The sequence below is a fragment of the Dermacentor albipictus genome, chromosome 5 (genome assembly GCF_038994185.2).
Source record: "Dermacentor albipictus isolate Rhodes 1998 colony chromosome 5, USDA_Dalb.pri_finalv2, whole genome shotgun sequence".
Lineage (NCBI taxonomy): Eukaryota > Metazoa > Arthropoda > Arachnida > Ixodida > Ixodidae > Dermacentor > Dermacentor albipictus.
Window position 1 is genome coordinate 88,225,153 of NC_091825.1, and position 21,501 is coordinate 88,246,653.

General features: G+C 46.9%; 1 protein-coding gene across 1 annotated transcript in view; it reads left to right on the forward strand.

Annotated features, from left to right (window-relative positions):
- LOC135906849 (sodium-coupled monocarboxylate transporter 2-like) overlaps window positions 1-21,501 on the forward strand; it is a 56,006-nt gene that overhangs the window by 8,408 nt on the left and 26,097 nt on the right. Inside the window, exons 4-9 of the mRNA XM_065438456.2 lie at window positions 3,879-3,930; window positions 5,640-5,707; window positions 10,018-10,098; window positions 11,087-11,160; window positions 12,562-12,702; window positions 12,811-12,940. Of these exons, the coding sequence (XP_065294528.2) occupies window positions 3,879-3,930; window positions 5,640-5,707; window positions 10,018-10,098; window positions 11,087-11,160; window positions 12,562-12,702; window positions 12,811-12,940 (546 nt within the window). The remainder of the gene's footprint in view (window positions 1-3,878; window positions 3,931-5,639; window positions 5,708-10,017; window positions 10,099-11,086; window positions 11,161-12,561; window positions 12,703-12,810; window positions 12,941-21,501) is intronic.

Here is a 21,501-nt window from a genome sequence, read left to right on the forward strand (position 1 = left end):
CACGAAGAAAGCTAGAACACAGCCACAATATTTTTGGATTTTCAAAAGGCTTTCAATGTAGTTCCTCATGACAATTTAATTTGTAAATTAGAATTTCTTGCCCTTTTAAGCATTATTTTGCGATAGGTTTTTGCCATGGGCAGCAGTCAAATTCTATTTCAGTAACCTCTGCCGTGCCTCAGGGCAGTGTGCTTGGCCCACTACTATTTCTTATTTATTATACCGACATAGTAGACATAATAGATGATCCTGGGGCACGATCGGAGATCTTTGACACGCGTTCTGTTCAATTGCTGCAACGTGTGAGAAAAAAATGTGTGAGAACGGAGCGGAGAGGGCCGCCAATCGGCAAGCCGTGAACTCCCAGAAAGTTTACTTCTCTCGTTGGTCGTCTGCTTGTAGACAGTATACTAAATAAATGACATGTTTATTGTCTTCCAATGAATCAAATTCTTTTTTAAAAAAAATTATTTTTTCTTCTTGAACTCAAACACGTTCTCAAATAGTAATAAGAAAGACTACTACAATTTATAACTATTAGTCCCCCTACGTGGTCCCTAGGGTGTGTAACGCACAGCAACGAAAGAACAAAAGAAACGACGAGAACAGCGGCGCACTTTTCTAGAGGCAACAACAACGTAATACTTCCACCGCGGTTGCTTAGTGGCTATGGTGTTGGGCTGCTAAGCACGACGTCGCGGGATCGAATCACGGCCACAGCGGCTGCATTTCGATGGAGGCAAAATGCGAAAACGCCCGCGTACTTAGATTTAGGTGCGCGTTAAAGGACACCAGGTGGCCCAAATTTCTGAAGTTCCCCCTACGGCGTGCCTCATACACAGATCGCGGTCTTGGAAGGTAAAGCCCCATAATTTAACAACATTCCACTGGCTCACTGGCACCCGATGATGGGGTGGAGTTTGCTGCACAACAAACGCGCTGTTTGTTTCGAGAAACGAAAGCAACGCCGGAATTTGCCTTCTCTCATCTCTTGAAACGCGTTTCGCACCTCCAACCACTCTCCTTTCTCCTCAAGCAACGCCAACGCAACAATTGAAGTTCCCATCGCAAGTGCCATTTTATCGAATTAGACCTTGAAATGGATCCGAATGTGACATTCCGCGGCCGCAGCTACCCCTTGGATCCAGTCCAATCCACCAGACGCGTTATGCGAAGCCGGTCTCGTAACGAGCGTATGATTGCTCCAACTTCACAACTCCCGTTCCATTCGGCTCCTAACAGACGACGTGCTCGGTTACAAGATGATTGACAGGAGCATGTCGTCATTTTGACGTCACCAAAAACGTGGCCGCTCCCCGCGGCAGAAGACGCCGACACGGTCTATAGGCCAATTGCACACGCCGGTAACCGAACGAACGCGCCGAATAACGAACGCACCGAACAACGATCTCCGATCGCGCCCCTGTTAATACTCGTCTGTTCGATAATGACTCTATCATTTTTAACGATATTAATACAAATATGGACCAACTATCGCTTAATTTAGCCTTAAACAATGTTCTTGAGGGGAGCAACAAGTGGGGAATGAAACTCACCTCTAATTAATCTACGCTTCTACGTACAACAAAGAAAAAATGTACCCCTTACGTTTTCTTATTCTAATGACCAAGACCCCTTGGTCGAAGTGAGCGAGCACAAGTATCTTGGAATTACGATTACTAAGAACCTAAATTGGAACCGTCAGATTCTTAGCACCGCCTATTCAGCTTCTAGGAAACTGTCTACTTCTCCATAGGCTTAAGAATGCATACCATGAAGTGAAATCATTAGTCTATACCACTTTTGTTCGACCCAAATTAGAATATTCGTTTCTTATTTGGGGCAGTTTACCAAAATTCACATTAACACCCTTGAAAGGATACAGAGAAGAGCCATGCATTTTATTTCTTCCCAATATGGCCGAGAAGAGTGTACAACTGAGTTATTGCGCACTAATTGTTTTCACACCCTTCAAACGAGGCATAAAATAGTTCCTTTACTAGTCCATACATCACTCTTTCTGCATCTAGGAAAACTCGTGATTCCCACCCCCTCACCCTCTCCCCGTACGTTGCCAGAACAAACCTTTTTAAACTTTAATTCTTTCATCGAGCTGTAGGGGAATGGAACCTCATACTTTTCCATCATCTCAACTCCCCTGAATCAATTCAAACTCATGTTATCAGCACTTCCTAAGTGCCATTGCTGTTTTGTGCTGGTTTGGTTGCTTCCTTAAGTATTATATTTTGCAATTCTGGCTTTTGTACTCATCTTTCTTATGTGTTACCTTGCCCCTCCTGCTAGGGCCATACGGCCTCCAATATGATGCAAATAAATAAAATGAAATGAAATGAAATAAATAAATATGCGTTATTCATAGTTTTCTTTATTTTTAACGTAGGGTAGCGTGAAGTGGCTGATGCGATTTCCTAATGCGTATTGTTCCTTGGACTTGTTCCTTCTTGGCTGTGAACGCAGACTGTCCCCAATGCTGGCCAGAGTTGGAACACACTCCTATTGTTGCGACCTGACCGATTTTCCCCAGGTACAACCGGTTTTGTAAATTTCGGTGCCCTGTAACCGGTTAGGCCGCCGCATTGGCGCACCATTTCCCGTTTTTCCAGCCATTCCTAAATTGGCACACTATACTGTAGGACAAGTCGTTGGGATGGCTGGTGCTTGCCTAAATAAAATTGGCTGACGCTTAGCTTGGTTAAGCCTAGTCAGATGCGAAGCATATTGGTGGCTAAACTTGGTAAGTAACTTGTCGCCGAGCCGCATACTGAGCACGTTGCTTGGCCAGAAGTTCTTCCCGCTCTTCATCAGTCTCTGTAGCACGCCGCAACCTTCGCTTCTCATTCCAATGAGCAGCTCTGTGTCCAGGAGGCATCTCACCTCGTGAGTGTCTAGCAGAGGCAAGCGCAGCTGCTTATATACCGCCGCGACGCCGCGAGTTGGAGCCCCGTTTCTCCTCTGTCGTGACGTCACGGTGTCACGTGGTATGAAGGCGACACCGCCGCGCCTGAGGAGCTGGGTTGAGCTATAGTAATATGCTTCGCATAATATAACGTAGCGCGAGAACACAACCTCAATTAGAGCCGCGTAGACCGACGGCTCAGGGATTTGTGACATTTGTGACGAGCGTCGATGTGCGTTTTTATGCGAAGCATATTACGAGGGCTCAACCCAGCTCCTCAGGCGCGGCGGTGTCGCCTTGAATACCACGTGACACCGTGACGTCACGACAGAGGAGAAGTGGCTTTGGCTCAACTCTTGCAAGATGGGCTGGGTGGGAATCGAACCAGGGTCTCCGGAGTGTGAGACGGAGACGCTACCACTGAGCCACGAGTACGATGCTTCAAAGCGGTACAAAAGCGCCTCTAGTGAATGCGGTGTTGCCTTAGAAACGAGCTGTTTCTAAGGCTCAGGCGTGCGTCGCTTGCTCAGGCGCACATTTCGTTGCCGCGCCGAACGCTGCGTTGCTCGACGCTCACCGCGTCCAATGCGGGGCGTCCAAGGCGAAGCAGAGTAACGCATGAGTTGTTTCTTCGTGTAGCCGAACCAAATATAGCCAAGCAACAGCAATTCACCAAGCTAAACAGTGGTTCAACAACTAAAATAAAGGCTAGTATGCTTCGCATCCTGGGCTTAACCTTACCTAAGCCACAGCCATTTTTTTTTTGTGTGTGTGTGATTGCGCCCTTACGCTGCATTATATCTTGAAGCAGGCAAATTTTAAACGACAGCCCAAGGGCTTTCTCTGGCGTTCACTATACCTATCAGGCATAGCCATCGTTTGTAAAGTTTATGTTTGACTAACCTGTCCAACTTTGCGTGCACACACAACGAATCTGCTCAATTCTCACTCGATTTTGCAGCTGCTTTACATGGGCGTTGTACTCTACGGCCCTGCGCTGGCTCTTGGATCGGGTAAGGTTAACCTGTTCATTTATGCTGTAGTCGAAGAGTACATGGCTCACAGTGTGCTCAAGTCATCGGGCGTTGGGATGGATAAACTTGGTACTACCGTAGCACGGCTATTGCTGAACAAACTTGAGATTTCAAACTGTAGGACATAATTTACTGTACTGACAATGTTCTTCTTAACGGAAGCTGTGCCTATGCCATGCTCCGCCAACGCTTACAAGCAGTTCAAGTTACACATCTTCTCATTTCAAGGAACGTTGAACTTTAGATTTTGTCTTTTCAAGCCCTTGTGTCACAGAGTTTGGACTCTGGCTCTCTCGATAGGCTCTAATCTGGGCTCTCCCGGTTGCTCGGTAATATACTCTCAACTCTTCCGCTATTACGATTGCGGATGTCATCATTTTTGTTTTCCTACTTTTACTGCCCGCCTCTCCACAAAACCTTCCTGCCCCGTTCCACCTTACTCAACGAAAGTAGCACGTTAGCGCGGGTAAGCTATCATGATTTTGTCCCACTGTCTTGTTCGGCTAAATTTATTCCAGCACTGATTACCACCAAGTCTATACCTAGCTTTTCCAAAATATGTAACTAGCTAGCGAACCATGATGGTCACTCTATTCCAGAAAAACTGCAATTTACGTGTAACGAAACGCTGTGTGAATCTCAAGTATGTATCCTTTTCAAGTAGTTATACGCTCTATGTTGTGGAAAGTTTTACAAGTGTCACGCTACTAGTCTGAATAAAGCTGAGTTCTTTCTTTAGTTGTGCTATCGTCAAAGCCCTAAAGTTAAAATTCTTCTTCTTCATTTTTTCCATAGCCTTATTGAGACTCCGAGACCTCGTGGTTACTTCCGCTGAAACCCGCCGGAGATGAAAATTCTAACATCACGGGAAGTTAATCAGGAAATATTGTTTGCGCAATACTTCTAGAATCAAAAATCAGAAACAAGAAAAGAAAGCCGGACTGTCCGGACAGCTGAGCTGGGACAGCGTGTCTCGAAAGCTTACTGGCTGCTCATTCGCTAAGCCCTGTTGAAGTATCAGGCCGGTCTGTGATGATGTGATGCTTCCAAAGCACTCTTAGCCTTGCACTTCAGTACTGCATGCAAAGATGGAAAGGCTTCCGAAGAACAAAAAACCAGGCCAGAAATTAGCACCGCTAGCTCTCAAAGTGTGCGACGGCACACTTAGAATGCGATGACTCGCCAACTGTGCGTTCGTGCGTGAAAAACGAGCTTCCCACCCTCGCTGGTCAAAGTTATCTTTCTTCGTACTTTCGTACCTGTTAAAAACTCGCGACTTTCGGGCAGATTGCGACGCGCTCGCGTACACCCAACCAACCTCGGGGTTTCTTGTTAGATACCTCGAAAGTCGGCGAAGTCCCCCTGTAATACCGTAAATAAATTCGTGAACGACAGTTGTACCGAATCTCTGTCTTCCAGCACAGCAGCCTATTGCACTAACCATTAGGCCAGGATCACACGCATGCTTCTTTTGAGCCACAGTAAATCTTCGGAACCTCTGCCGCGTGCATAGCGTGGAAGTTTCTCGCATTCTTCACCTATGACAGCTAGCGGTAGGAGACGGCGTGTTAGACGGCCCATATTTTTTGTTGTTGTTGTTTTTTGTCAAAGTAGCGTTATATCCCCAAAATGACTCCCGTCCGCCTATAATGCGATTGCTTGACAATACCGCTCCATTTATCTTACAGTGACTGGCATACCAGTATGGTCATCCATCCTCCTTAACGGCTTCGTATGCACATTCTACACGGCCATAGTAAGTACTGGCAATAAGCATACTACGCAAAGCTCAAAGAGACTTCTGCTATTCAGAACAAAGTTCAGTTTGTGTAGCATAGGCAATTGCTTTTTTGGCGCAATCGAACGTGCATTTCTTGCTTGGCTGGGGGAACGCGGGCTGAAATACCTCGCCCCTGTTTTCTTTACACGTTCTAGTTCAGACCCGCCGCGGCGGCTTAGCGGCTACGGTCCTGCGCTGCAGCGCGGCGGCCGCATTTCAATGAGGGCGTAACGCAAGAACTACCATGTCCTGTGCGTTGGGGACACTTGAAAGATCCCCTGATGGTATTAAAAACCACAGAACTGAATTCGATAACTGTTCAGCCCGAAGAAAGTAATAATGCTTGATGTACATTCTTGTGGTGGTACGTGGCTAAAAACACGAAAAAAAAAAAACAGAGGAGACAGTGAAGCGGCCAACTACCAACTGTTTAATGACAGTCCCAGAAACAAACACAAGACTTGCGCGCGCGCCCGGCAAAGCTAAAATGTTGCGTAGAAAACGGTCGCGGCAACTGTCTTTCCAAAAACCACGTTTCACCTAAGTATAAACTGACAGACGTGTCGTTGACACAAGCTCACCCTTTCTTATTAATATGAAAAGCTCCCATCTGTTCTATCGAAGTTTGGTCTTTGTTCGAGCCGAACAGCTTGCGCAAAGCATGACGCACATGAAGAAGGACTGCAGTGCTCAGGAAGATGCGCATTGTCACTTTTTACAGTGAAAGCTGTATATGGCTAGCCGATTCGTCCGTCCTTCCGTCGCCTCTGCGCCGAAAACTCCTCCGGCGCAACCCCATGCACGTGCGCGAAAAGAGAGAGAGAGAGAGGCGCGCGATTGGCTGTGCCAGTAGTGACGTCGTTGCTCTCCGACGCAGCAGTTTCTCCGGCTCCGAAATTAGTAGGCCACACATCATACATACTCCTGAGGAGCAGGCAGCTTTCGATAAGCAACGCCGCAAACATAATCGGGAGCAAGCTCGTCTACGCCGTGCCGTTGCTGCAGACTGGGGACAAGAACAGGGTCGTGCAGGCGAGCGCAAGCAGCAACTGGGCACCGAGGGTCAGGCAGTCAACCAAGCCGTCGTTTAACGAGCCGTCGGGATTAACCCAGTGATAAACACCGGGGACGCGCATTTCAGCTTCGCGGGTTAGCCGTCTGTATGAAGTCCTAGGGCAGTGTTTTTTTCCAGTACTGTTAGCACGTTCTCTCAGTCTATCATTGACACAGTATCCCGTTTGTCCAATATAGGACTTGCCGTAGCTTAGGGGGATTTCGTACACTACTCGCCTCAACGCAGAGCCCAAACAACGTGCTAAAACAATAATGCACTGCAGGCTTCAGCACCAACGTGCCCACGAAGAAGTTGTTTTGGAAAGTATTAATGCTCACCGTGGCCCGGCTAAAGTGACCAGCCTATCGGTAGGCTTACTGAACTATGGACTGCACGCTCGTTCCTAACTTGTCCAGATCTCAAAGTTAGATCATTACTTAGGTAAGCTAGCGCACTCATTGACATTGGAGAAGTGGCACACACCTGAATTCACTCAACATCGCTTGCGTTCCCTCGATCCCTCTATGGGACTGCGGCTGTTACCAGGTCTTCTGCGAAATGACGAAACAGTGCTGTGCCGCTTCCGTTTGGGCGTCGCATTCACCAATGCTTATGCATTTCTGATTGGAATGGTTGATAGCGCCGAGTGCAATACCTGCGGTGTCGAGGAAACCATAGAACACCTAATGTGCTACTGCCCATCTTTTGAAGATGAAAGGCAAGACCTCTGCACAGCTCTCAATCAACTAGATGGAAGGCCGTTTACCTTGAACAAGATCTTGGGACCATGGCCTCGCATATCGCAGCTACAAAAGGCCACAAAAACGCTGCTGCGATATTTGAAAGCGACCGGATTGAGTCAGCGTCTGTGATCCGGACTGAGTGACCGACTGATATCTCTAGTGGACTTTCTCTTCTTTTAATCTTTCCGTCCCCCTATCCCTTTCCCCAGTAGAGGGTAGCCAACCGGGCTCAGTCCTGGTTAACCTCCCTACCTTTCATTTAACATTTTATCTCTCTCTCTCTAATTCCTCGCATTTTATCTGACACTAGATCCCCGAGTGCGAGAAGTAACGATATATAGGTACGTGCGTTTATTTTTTGTCTTCTTGAAATTGTAGAGGAAAAAAAAAACTTTTGAACTTAGGCGCTGCTTTGTTTCTAGGGAGATTTGCACAACGAGGACATTTTATAGTACGTATCGTCCTTCAAACGGTTTCGCGACTTTGCAAACTGATCATTCGCAAGAAAGGACTGCAGTATAAACAAATAAATAAATAAATAAATAAATAATGTTACATTTGTTACACGGGAAGGATTCGAACACGAGACCTCTGCCATAGAAGCCCGATATTGAAAAAATTACGCGACGGACGTGTGGAGAAGCTCAACCACTGCAATTAGCAGTGGTTGTGCGGGTTCGCAGAGTCTTGCTGCATTCTGCATTTAAAACAAAAGTGTAGATTACTTTAACATTTAGGCCACTGAAGGCGCACAACGTAATAAACGAAACCACAAGAACGTCGGAAGCCACAAGCACGAAGATCAGACAAATCCACGTACTGACTAGCATTGCCACGGTGTCTGAACGGTCACAGCCCCACAGTTATCTCGAGTAATTATTGTAGGAAACTGTATGGTTGAAGGAGGGTTGCCACATGTTGCCTGCACCGCTAGAACACGCGGCAACCTTCCTGGAACGGCTGCTTTCTGTAGCTGCCGATAGGGGGCGAGACCAAGTTGATGCCAGCTTCCCCACCGACTGAGGCAGCTTGAATGTTTACACACACACACACACACACACACACACACACACACACACACACACACACACACACACACACACACACACATCTATATATATATATATATATATATATATATATATGCAAGTCACTGTCAAGTGTCACCTCGGATTACCCGGACCACAAAATGTGATCAGTATGCAAAAATGTACCAATAACAGAGCAGCGATGAAGCGCAACATCTTTTTTCCGTGATCTTTAAAGAAAGAACGCACGTGCCTATATAAGTCAAAGCCCCCGACAGAAAGTAAAATTGCTGTTCGTGTGCATTTTTGCCCATGAACGCTTCCCTTTACCTGTTTTCGAGAAATAAATCTGCGCTATTCTGCCAAACTTTAGACTTCCGTTGCGAAAAGTGAGCAGAGGGCAGGGAATGGCGTGAGCAGTCAAGTTGCGGAATTTATTAAACCGCATATGTCATCATCTTTTTTTAAATTTATTTTTACGGGTATCACGAATTACTCGCTACTAAACTTCACTAAAAACTCTAAAATTAAAATTTTTCTGTTTGTATCATGCTTTTTAGAGCTTTTTCATATTAAGTATGTCAGGAAAAAGAAGCATCTGCCTAAAGGAAACGATTCAGGGCCAAGAGGGTTAGCACAATAAGATTATTGCACATAATTTTACTGAAACGACTATTATGCTCGATTAGTGTAAGAATTTACGAATGAGTAAACATTTTGCGCTCTATTATAAACCATTTACTATACCTAGCTGCTAGCTCATTTTGTACTCTCACTCCGGTTCTATTCTTGCATATGCAAATCGCTTTCGCACAGGAGTGTCTAAAGGAGCTGCAACACGCGCAGATTGTACCGTTAATATTTTTCAGCATGCATAAAAGCTGCAAGGCCAGTGAGGTAGTGATGTGAACAATGCTAAATTCCTTTTGCTGCTTTTAGTTTCTTTTTGAAACTGAAATGAAGCGAAATGGCATCAGCTAAGGTGAAGACCAGTGCAAGAAAGAGAAATTAAAGAAGCAAAGAGCGCGAACGCATGCGGCTATTTTTAAGAAGCCTGAGTCGCCCGACACAGCGTCAGCATCCTCGTGTGAATGTGCCGCAGCAGACTCGCAGACCGCTGCTTGCATGATACGTTGGAGATACTGCCGCCCGGCCGCGGATGTCTAGGGTCAGTTACTCGGAAATAATTTTGACCACGTGCTAGGGGTCGGCGTAAAGGAGTTGGATCAGTTTGCACACTGAGTCAAGACGAAAAGAGAGGTTTGTCGATGTCGTGAAGTCGGGTGGGACGTGAGATGAACCGCGTTCTCTCATGCGCGGTGTTCAGGCACACGTAGGCTACGACAGAAATTGCGCAGCTTGGCAACCGTAGTCAGCAGGATTCCCTAGCGCGAACTGCAGGCAGCTGAAATTAATGTACTATGTACTATGTGGGCGGTACAATGGTGGCACTACGCACAGGGCGGCATCAAAGCTGTCATCTGGACCGACGTGGTTCAAATGGTGCTCATGTTCGCCGGGTACATCATGGTCATCGTATCGGTGAGTCTCGCTTGAATTGTACTTTTCGCACGACATAAAGTTTCCGTGCAAATCATGCCGCAGATCATGACAGCTGCACATCGTTTGTGCCACATCGGGCCCGTTTGCTGTGAGAAGTTCTTCCGCAACGGTATTAATTTATGGTGATCTCGCGCCAATACTACCGAGAGCAGCGGCCCGGCTTCGTGTAGGTGAATCCCAAATGACAAATTACGATTTCAAAAATGTACAGCTGCAAAATGAAGCCCCCGCGATGCAAACATGAGCGTAATTCTCGGGATATTATCCATTACTTCAGTTTCATTCACCAGTGACTTCTTTCTTTTTTTATTTTTGCGCACCGAGAAATTGCGACCGACGATTAACACGGAAAGAGAACAGCAGAGCTGACTATAAAGTGCCAGTGTGTTTTGAAAGGGATGACATACATAGCATCGTTGACACAAACAGAATGCCAACTAGAAAAATAAGAGCAGTTTAACTATAATTTAACGACGTATCGTCTTCCATAATGTACCTCTGTTTACCAAGCAGGATGTCGGGAAGGCACAGGCCTACTTTCGCTTTAGCAGCCATACCTGCAATCACATGCCACAGGGAGTTTTCTTCTTCAGTTACCGCGGGTATAGCCAGAGAGTCAACACATCGACACATTTCAGTCGGGCTTATTTCCCTGGTTGAAGTCTTGCTACAGCAGGCATCACAAATGCAATACACGAGAAGTGCATTCCAATCAAAGCTATTTATTTCTCTCTTTCTTTTGTTCTTCATTAAAATAAGTCATTTAGTCATTATAATAGCAATAACTCTTAGTAATAATTATTGTTATTGATAACTATAAAGATCGCGGCTCTCAGTAATGTACATCTTGCACAGTATACCGCACTCACAAACTCCACAGGAATTCTGATCTCGAAGACGCGTTGGGAAAACAAAGCGCAAAACCTTCTCGATGTGTTTACATCCAAGTGTGCTGTTTCATTCGCAGGGCCTGCAGCATTTGGGAGGCTTTGAAAACATGTGGCGGATCGCCAGCGATGGAGGTCGAGTTATATTCTTCAAGTAAGATGAGAGTAGGCTGCAAACACAATGACACTGAGTAAGGAAAAAAAATCTATGCAGACAAAGACATTGCAAATACTTGTACAAAAGTCCGTCCCCTCAATGTCTGAAAGTTTCCCAATAATTCACAGGCTTCAATAGCATTTAAAGGACTGCGCATTAAAGGCGAAGCCTTTACTTTCCTATGTAATAAGACTGCTCCGCAGAATATGTCTACGTTTGCAAAAAACAGGAGAAACAAACTGCACTACCACGTCTGCAACATAACTGCCTTTATTTTTCTACACTCGAACAGAAAAGCGGGCTATTTTTTTACCTAAATTGAGTTCTTTGAGTGAAGGTTGGGGGGCCAAAATTAACACACGGCAATGTGCTGTTCATTGACTGCACATTAAAGAACCCCAGGCGGTCAAAATTAATTTGCAGTCCCCCACTAATGCTTTCCTCACAATAATATCGTGATTTTGGCACGTAAAACGCAAATAATTATATTATTTATTTCAGTGAAGCTTACTTCGAGGCTATTTGACGCCGGCACAGACAATTAACAGGAGTCGCATAATATTATGAGACCTGGATGCTCGAGATGACCGAGCGGCTGGATGACTCCAACAAACACGCGTTGCAAGAGGCGCTCAGATCGAATCGACTATTCCATAGCAGTTAGGAAAAGAAGAGAAAATCACTCTTCTTAAAGTTTCCCATCAAGGTGCTGGATTTCATCGCGGTCATCTCGGTCCACCAAGAAATTCCTGTATAATACATTGTCGTCAGGCTGCGGTGGTTCAGACTTGTAATTAACACACGCACATGCCGTGCCCCGAGTTGTGTATGTGGACACATACCAACTCACACACACACACACACACACACACACACACACACACACACACACACACACACACACACACACACACACACACACACACACACACACACACACAGTATAAGCGTGCGCACGCTATGACAAAAGGATGGATGGGTGGGTTAGTTGGTAACGCATATTATTAAAAACTTAGAGCGCTAAAAGCACGAAGGACGTGGAACCGAAGGACGTGTGGTGGGTGTTTCTTTTCCACGTCTTTCGTTTTTTTTAGCGCTCTAAGTTTTTATTAACGCGCTGTGATGCTCACTTAGTGTCGATGAGCTTGAATCGGAGAGCAGTGCAGGGAGCGGGATAACATACTTGTAACAATATGCGCGTAAGTATTCACCCAAAGAAAACATGCAGTTGAAGAAAAAAAATTGGCGGAATATACAAAAAAGAAGCAACAAACCCAAATGGAGGGAACCGTTGCGACATTTGCAAAATCAATCTAGTAATTTCTAGTTGATTCGGTTGGCCTAGGGTTTACATAAACGAAATCAATACTGTTTCGGGTCACCGCTCGTACTTTTCAGCTTCAGCACGAGCGTGTACGATACCTACACCTCGTGGAACGTGCTACTCGGCTATACAGTCATCTGGATGGTCACCTACTGCTCGAGCCAGACGCAGGTGCAGCGCTATTCCAGCATGAAGTCGCTCAAGCGCGCGCGCAGGTGGGTGGCAGCGCTGGCGGAGTACAGTGTGCTTTGTTTCGCCTGCACTGGAAACGTGTGCTACGGGGAGATTTTTCATGTTGGGTGTTTGTCTGTGTACTTTACTAGGGCTTTGTTACTCAATATACCTGGCGTTGCTGCGAACCTGCTGTTGTCCGTGCTGTCGGGAATGACACTCTACGCCGTGTACGGTGACTGCGACCCCAGGCTCACCGGTGATATCAACAAGGCCGATCAGGTCAGATAAATACTTGCCCTCAAGTGATCTCTCCAATCCTGAATTAGGTATTAGAACGTTTGGTGCTCACGACAGCTCCAATTTCACGAGCCACAAGTTTTAGCTCGTAAACAAGAAAGTCAAAATTGATATTCTTTTATCATTAAATACCGCAGCCCTGCTCCGTTTGAACATTCTTTTCTTGAAACATGGGTGCTTTATTATTATTATTATTATTATTATTATTATTATTATTATTATTATTATTATTATTATTATTATTATTATTATTATTATTATTATTATTATTATTATTTGATATGAAAACGTACATACACAGGGAGAGAAGGAAATAGGGAAGAAGAAGGTTGGCAACTGCCACCTGGAGGGACACAAAGCCTGTCTACTCTTTAGGAAGTTGAAGATAAGGAGAAGGGAAGTAAAAGAAAGTAGCAAGAAGATGACATGCCACCAAGACGAAGTACATGAAGACCTAAAGTGCGCCAGCAGGAACAGAAAAAAAAACGCGGTTCGCACTAACTTCATAAGCATGTAAAAAGTCAGCTATGAAATATTTCGTCCCTTGCAAAGCCTCTGACAAATGGGCAGCCAAGCCAACTTCCTGTAGAAAAGTAAGCACGGTTCGATGAGCCTGGTCGCGTCGAGCAGCACAGTCACTCGGACACAGGCAATGATCAAGGGTCGTACACTAGCTACAGGCGAAGTAGGTTATAGTCCCTTAGTAGCGACGTGCGCTGCGAAAGGAAAGCAGGACACTCTAACATAGAGTTCTTAAGTGGCTCGCAGGAACCACAAGAAGCACACGACGGATGGTCTACGCATCCTTGTCGATATAACTGTTCAGACACAAGGGTACAGCCAACCTTTAACTTGAGCAACAGAGCTCTAGCACAACTCGACAAGCCCCGACGACGAATACGGTGAGGAAATTATACTTTTGTAACACACCGGTCTTGATGCTGCTTGAGGAGATATCGACGAATCAACGCACGAGCATCGTCTAGCCTACAGAAAAATTCTGGACAGTCACATTCGTTTTGAGCACGAGCTGAAGCCAGCTGATCGGCCTCTTCGTTTATCGCGATACCTACATGCGAGGGTATCCACTGGCCAACGCGGGGATACTCCCTAGATGTAATTCTGCTGGCAGTCTAACGCTACGTACAACTGGGCGATCAGCGTCACTTTTCTGTAGCTTTTCGAGGGCAGCGCCAGAGTCCGTAAGGATGACAACCTTCAATCTCCTTAACTCTTCTTGCACGTATTTCAGAACAGAATCAATCGCCACCACCTCCGTAGTTACTGATGAGGCTAGATGCGGTATTCGAAACACCCGTCGGATGCCAGTTGAAGGGCAGAAATAATCTGCAGAGGTGCCTTTGCCATCGCTGTATACAGATGCGGTTGTAAATACTTTAACTTAATCTCCAAATCTTTCGCTTAAGTGTGGCTGGGCCGATTGCAATAGCGCCTGAACAGGCAGTGCAGACTGTCCGTGTATTTCTAAAATTTCAGCTGTAGCAGCTGTAACTGAAGTAGCACCTTCAGAACTGCCAGCAATTGGTTTAGACAATGCCGCCATTGTACCCACGCACGAAAATGTGTGCTTAATCAGCCAATTGAGAAGTGCTTGGTCATCTGATGTGCCGTGCTGACGCTAGATGTGACGTAGAGCTCTGTAGTCTGCTTTCAGCCTCTGTGGCAACTGATGTGCTTTAAGTAAGGGACCTGATTGTGCCTGGTGAGGTAAGCCAATCATAACTCGGAGGGCAACCCGATAGTTACGCTCCAGTAGGACTATGAAACTAGGTGGCACATTCAGAACTGGCAAAGCATACATCACGCCACGGAGCACATATGATTCGTACAGCTGTAGCGCTGTCGTTTGGTCGCAGCCGACACCCCTAGCATTCAAGGCGGCCGCATATTTGAGGCAGTACCGTGACTTGCGCCGTACAGATACAACCGCCGGACGCCACGGGAGGCGATCATCATTATTAGCGCTCAGGTAATAGTGTTGTCCTACCCATCGGATTGGCGTCTCGTCAAGATACAGTCAGCTCATGGTTCGGCGAGCATGTTGTCTGGGGTGGTATGCAATTCCAGCCGACTCGGCAGGTAAAATCTGTAACTCAACCTCATCCAAATACTTTGCAGTCGCATTAAGAGCTGTCGGCAAGCTTGCTCGAAGGCATGGGTCAAGGTGCGAAGGGCCACTGATCCACAGAGCAATGTCTTCAGCATAGACAGTTATGCCTATTGAAAAGTCATATTCCTGAAGCAAATATCTTGCAAGCCCAACGGGGACTCAGCTAAAGAGAGGCGATAAAGCGCTGTCTTGCGGGACACCAGGCTTCACGTTGCGAGATTTACCTATTCTTCCTCCAAGGTTCACTTTCATTCTGCTCTGCGATAGAAAATTGCGAACAAATAGAAGCACACGGCCCAAAACTCCAGCGGTCGGAAGTGCGAAAAAAGTCTCCGTATGTGAAACCAAATCGAAAGCTTGCTGTATGTCCGAAAATAGCATATATGCGGAATGCTTTTTCTCTCGGGCAAATTCACGCGATGATACAAGGTCTACAATGTTGTCCAGGGTTGAACGACGGCGATGACAGCCGCTCACGACACCAGGAAAGAACTTCAGCTCCTGCAGCCTGACATCTAGGCGAAACAGTACCATTTGTTCCATCACCTCAATAACTTTTCATGTTAGTCATATTGGCCGATAGGACTTGAGGTGTTTTGCAGAGCACCCAGGCTTTATAATCGGTAGCACGACGGATAATTTTCAGTCATCGGGCATCCAATAGGTTCGGCACACTTTGTTATGTTCATCTAGTACGCATTCATGAAAAGCCTTATCGGAGAGAGAGAGAGAGAGAGAATTTATTATAATGGCAGAGGCCGCCTTTAGCTAGCATGCTCTGACCTGCTACTCTGCACAGCGGAAAAAGAACGGGGACAGAAAAGAGTGATGAAAGATGATGATGAGGACAGGAAGAATGGATGCTTATATACACTAACACAGTAAGTTCCTTAAACCCTTGTGTCCCGAGCAGCCCCTGTAGCTATTGGTGTTACTGTACGGTGCCAAATTGTGCGTCAAATAGTATATTCAGGGAATATTTGCCTGCCAATACCTGCTACACTCGTAAACAAAATGACACACTTTGGGTCGTATCTTGTCATATAACAATAATGGTCATCTGTCTTGCCCACATTTCCTTTCTTTAACGCTGTGAGCCCGGTACTTCCAAGTAACGAACGGCATGCGCGTTATCAGCCTGACTGTATTCTCAACAGGAATGTAGCGAGCGCAGCGTTTTCAAGAAAGGCAACGCAAGCAAGACAGGTGACGATTATTACTGTGTGGTAAGTTACGACCTAATGGGTGTAATTTTTGTTTAAGAGTGTAGCGTCGAATCAAGCGTCTTCCGATATGATGCGTAGAGGGGGTAGTCGCAAAACAAATGTTGAAGTCTCAGACACTTGGCAGCGTTCACAGTTCTGGCTGTCCGCATGGCCGATAAGATGCGCAAAGCGTCGAGTGAAGGCGATGCCCAGACGAGTCCAGTGAAGCATGCTCGCTTGACATCGCTTGACTTCAGCCGGGGAGCGACAAATCCTGCCACAGTCTATTTACCGCAGACGCGTGTACCGATGGTCTGGTTGAACTCAGTGATGTTCTGTGCAAGCTCGCATGAGCGTAGTCAACAAATAATCTAAATCGCATACCGAGTATGAAATCTTTACGTCGACGCCTGTAGGAATGGCGTTTCTTTCTTCCGCATCAGCTAGCTCGTTGCCGGCCAAGTCACAGTGACCAAGTACCCATTGGGAGGTAATCGAGTGACCGTTCCTCTGAGCAAGATCAAATATTTGTAGGGATGTTTAATGCTAACATGTAATACTGGTCTCTCCTCGGGAAAGAATCGATAACTTGAAGCGCAGATTTTGCGTCAGAAAGAATAGTTCACGTACGCGATGTTAGGCAGGAGACAAAACTGACAGCTTCCAGTATTGCAACAAGCTCTGCAGCTGAAGATGATTTGTGCTCCAGCTTGTATTGGCGCGATGTTCCCAACTGAGGGATCACATAGACCGCGGTCGAGGTGCATGACGTAACGGATCCGTCTGTGTGTATGTGCACACAGCCGTCGTATAGCCCAGCCAAATGAGCATTATCAATGTTTCGTAAGGTTTGGTAGGTGATACCGTCTTCCCCTGGGGCAGTGCAGTGCTTGGAGGGACTCAGCCCGTGACGCAGCTCCTCGAGAGTGAAGTCTGCCTTTCCCATTTGGCAGGCAGGACCATAGCAGGAAGTTATGGTACTCGCTAAGTTATGGTACTCGGTAAGTGTCAGAATAAAGGGTTGCCGCTTGCGATGTAACTTGACATAGAAGAGACGAAATATCTGCAGATGTTTCGGCAAGAATTTTCGGTGAATGGCCAGTCGGTATTATGCACAATGCTGCCGTTGTATTCTTACAGACTTGAGGAGTGCGGAGAGCCTTTGGTGCGCGCAATACACTGTCAAACCCACTTGCAGAATGCAACTGCGCAGAGCTCCCCAGGTCTTGCGACGAAGTTTCTTAGTGTACCGGTGTATGGCTGCATTAGGCCGGTTATACAGCGTTCATTCGGTGCTTCCTTTAGAGCATTGTGCTCTCCTGCAAACGGGGCGTCGACAGGCGTGGAGCCTCAAAAGCCTCAGATCAGGGTTCGGTTTAGCTGTGCTCCGCCATCGCCGTACCGTAGATTGTTGTAGGCAATCACTCACCAGCTTGAACAGACTATTGTGTGGTGGCGTCTCTGCAATCAGCTGAAGAAACTTGTTCCAGTTTGTCACTGCGTAGTTGGAAGTCCGGTGGCTCGAAGTACGTTGTGGCGTGAACCAAATGCGTAGGTGATCTGAGCCCCATGGATCAGCTTCGCATGACCAGGCCAGGTACACATCTCTCGTTAATATCGCAAGGCCGAGGGAGATCTCAAGAAATGGGTGTCCATGCGTGTGTGTGCATGTGTGCTTGCGTGGCCTTTCATTTTGGGCCACTTCTGAGGAAACAGAAGACCACGCTCTTAACCAGAAAAACAGAGACCGGAGGCGCTATAGTGGCGCATTTACTAGGGTGAAGAATCTGGTAACAGCAGACGACCGCAACCTTCTCTCGTGCTTCCCCATTCACATCACATGGGGCTGGCAGAAGGGGGATATCAAGGGGCAAGGACAAATCTCATAACTTCTACTTTCGACGACATGAGACAAAATAAACTTAAGCACCTACTATACGGCTACGTACTAAACGTCATTGCTGCCACCGCAATTTCATCGTCTTCTAATCACACGAATGGTCGCGTCACCGACATGATTGCCTCACAGGGGCATGTGCTTTTTGGTAACTGTTTGCGGAATCCTAAACAAGGTTAGATAGCCAGCTACACGCGAAATGCTTCAACTAAAATTGATTCCCACAGTGCGTGGGTCTATAACATTTACTGCTTTCATTTGGTGCTGTACATTTATTTGACAAAAGAAAAAACTTGGTGTGCTCAACATGGCATTCAGCGAGGTGGTCCTAATAGCTGACTCAATGCCCTGGTCTTGCAAAGAAATTCAGTATTGTTGGTCGCAAAGCAATAACTGGTCATTTCAAATGAATCAGTGAGCAGTAATAGTTCTATGTCCTTGGAAGGGCCAGTTTCGATGCTTGAGTGCCGAAACTATTGTTACGGAAGGATGAAAGAAGAGAGAGGAAGAAGATCGGAGATGCTGGCTGCTTCGTGTTGTTCGTGGTCAGCCATCTTGACCATTATTCTGACTCCTCCTGTATACATATTATAAATATAGGTTTTATATACTCGAAACATCCCCGTAACACAGCGATGAACATGGACGTACTTCCTGTCGGAACTATACATGTATTCGCACTATCTTTGCCATATTGGCGGAATACCGTAACATAACCGGAGGTACCTGGATGGGTGGCGATATCTGGTGGCCCTGTCTTAAACCGGAACGCGCTACTAATGTATTTCTACGCCTCAATCACTCCTGAAGAAGTAATTAAAGAGTAGCGCTTGTGTTTTTCTTTCCTTCCCATGAGCGTGAGTTGTCTTACTGTTCGCGCTTAATTTTCTCGTTGGCAATCACTCTCGGATTGATTTCATCAAGCACAGACTCACAAGCCGAGTACTACGTCACTGTCGACGACTTTACGTCCTGTTAGGATCGGCCTGCAGCTATTTCAGCCCGCTGCAGGTGCGTCGATCAATCCGGGGTGGTGGCGCCCTTCGGAAAACGAGCGAGGACGACGACGCTAACCGACCATGCGCCGCGCTTGGAGGATCGGTGACGACAGCAGGGCTGGCCACGTTTGGCGCCCTGTGCATTGTTGGTTAATTTGCCAGGTAGTCATGGTCTCTCTGCGGCACGGGGAGCCGCCATGGCAAAAGGGTGCTTTGCGGTACGGGGGCCCCAGGATTCGTCAAAGTCTGCCGACGCACGAGGCGACCAAGGAGAAAGGCAGCTCTGGAATGTAGAAGCGCCGGATGGGTTCGGACGTGACCACCTGACTACGGGGACGCAGGACAATGGATAATACGACGGCCGCGCTGCAAAGGTCATCTGCCTTCGGAGGGGGCACTGAAACTTGTGTGTGCATGTGTGTGTAAACTGTCCCGCGGAGAGGCGGCTGGTCTACGGTGACGTCGAGCGATGACGTCGAACGGAGTGCTTACAAGCAGCGATAGTCAGCTGCGAGAGGGTGCTCGTCAATGTACTCGTGAGCTGTGTGCTCGTTTGCTGTATGCTTCGTCTTGCGGGCTCCATTTGGGAGTCACGCTAGACTGTCGAAGTATCTCATGTTCAAATGTATATAATGTAAATAAATCCTGTTCGCCTAAGTCCCGACGAAGAGTCAAGTTCATCCCTACGACTACGACGTCAAATCTAATATCTGGTGGCAGCGGTGGGATCGGCCTACGACTCGGAGACAGCAACGGCAGCTGACGGACCTTGGCACATGGCGACCGACCGGTATCCTGATCAAGTTGGAGGCTACTTGGGATTGACCACCTCTTGCAACTGACTGGGTACGGAGGAGAAGGACAGGTGATATGGTGCTGCTTCAGTGGGTAAGCGTTTGGTTTTGGCTATAAGATTTACCAGGCTTCAATTTCTCTCTGTGTGTAGATTTGATTCGCTGGGATCTTTTACTTGTATTCTGATTTGCATGAGTATCGCAGCAAGTATTGTGTGACAGCAGAGCCAAAGCTTAAAGTAGCGACCACGGTCCTAACGTGTTTGACGAGAGCTGACCTGTTGTGCTTGTGTGAAGAGATCGAGGTAGACGTAGAGGAGGACTTGACGGAAGCAGAGATTCGTAAAACAATTCTCGAAAGTGACAATGATTTGAAATTCATCGAACAAATGGGTAACAGGATTCTAAGCAAAAAACGGGAACAGGAAGCAATTAGGCAAGAACAGGAAGATTTTAAGCAAGAACAGGAAAAAGCTAGGCAGGAACTGAAAAAAATTTCTCAGGAAGAAGGCTTAACAGAAGTAACGAGGCAGTACATTGATACATTGAACAAAGAGATTGAAGGTTTTGAGCAGTTAATCGAGCAAAGTCAACAGCGGCTTGAAAATTCGGTAGGCTGGACGCAGCGAAAGTGGGAAGAAGTCGATAGCAGATTTTGATCGAAAGGCGAGAGAAGTAGCAGCACCTGCGAAATTAGCAGCACATTCATAAGTGAACTCGAAGTGCTAGCAGCTAACAATACCTTAGTGGCAGCAGAGGCCGGTAAAGGCCAAAGTGAGAGCGACGAGGTGCTGTGTCAGCAGAGGACTGTAGAGACAGCTAGGCCAGCTGCGAACATATTGGCACAGTTACCCGCGTGTACGTCGCTTGTAATGTTAGCGAAGTTGCTAACGAGGTAGAGAGTACTGTTGACCCGACAGACGCGAGCACCCATGTCGAGTCGAATCTGCGTGCCGAAGTGAAGTGCCAGCTGGGCGATGCAGTTGAGGGTAATTCTCAGGATCGCGACCTGCGTAGCTCAAGAGAATACAACTGCATTGTTCAGGCATCGGTGCAGCTCTCTGCTAGTCTAGGTAGCCAAGAGAGGTTTTATTTAGTTAGGAATCATTCAGACTGTGCGCGTGAGACAGCGATCGAGACCGACGGGCTGTGTGCCGATGCACAGCGTGAGCTGGGCAGTGCAGGGAGTAGAGGGCAGTTCGCAAGAATGCGAGTTGCGTAACTCTAGTAAAGCCTACTGCATTGTTCCAGAGTTGGTCGAGCTGTCCGCCAGTTGAGGCAAAGAGAGAGTCGATTTAAATGAAAATCACTCAGGCTGTGCGGGTAAGAGACCGATCCGGGCCGACGAGATGTGTAACGGCCAGCACGAGGCGCGAGAGAGTGGCATGAAAAGGAATTCAAAGAGAAAGCGCCGTAAAAATAAGTGCGATAAAGACCGAAAGACGGTGACTAATGTAGCGCAGCCAAAGACGGCAAGAGGCCCAAAAGGGCTGGGCGCGAGGAGAAGAAAGGTGCGGT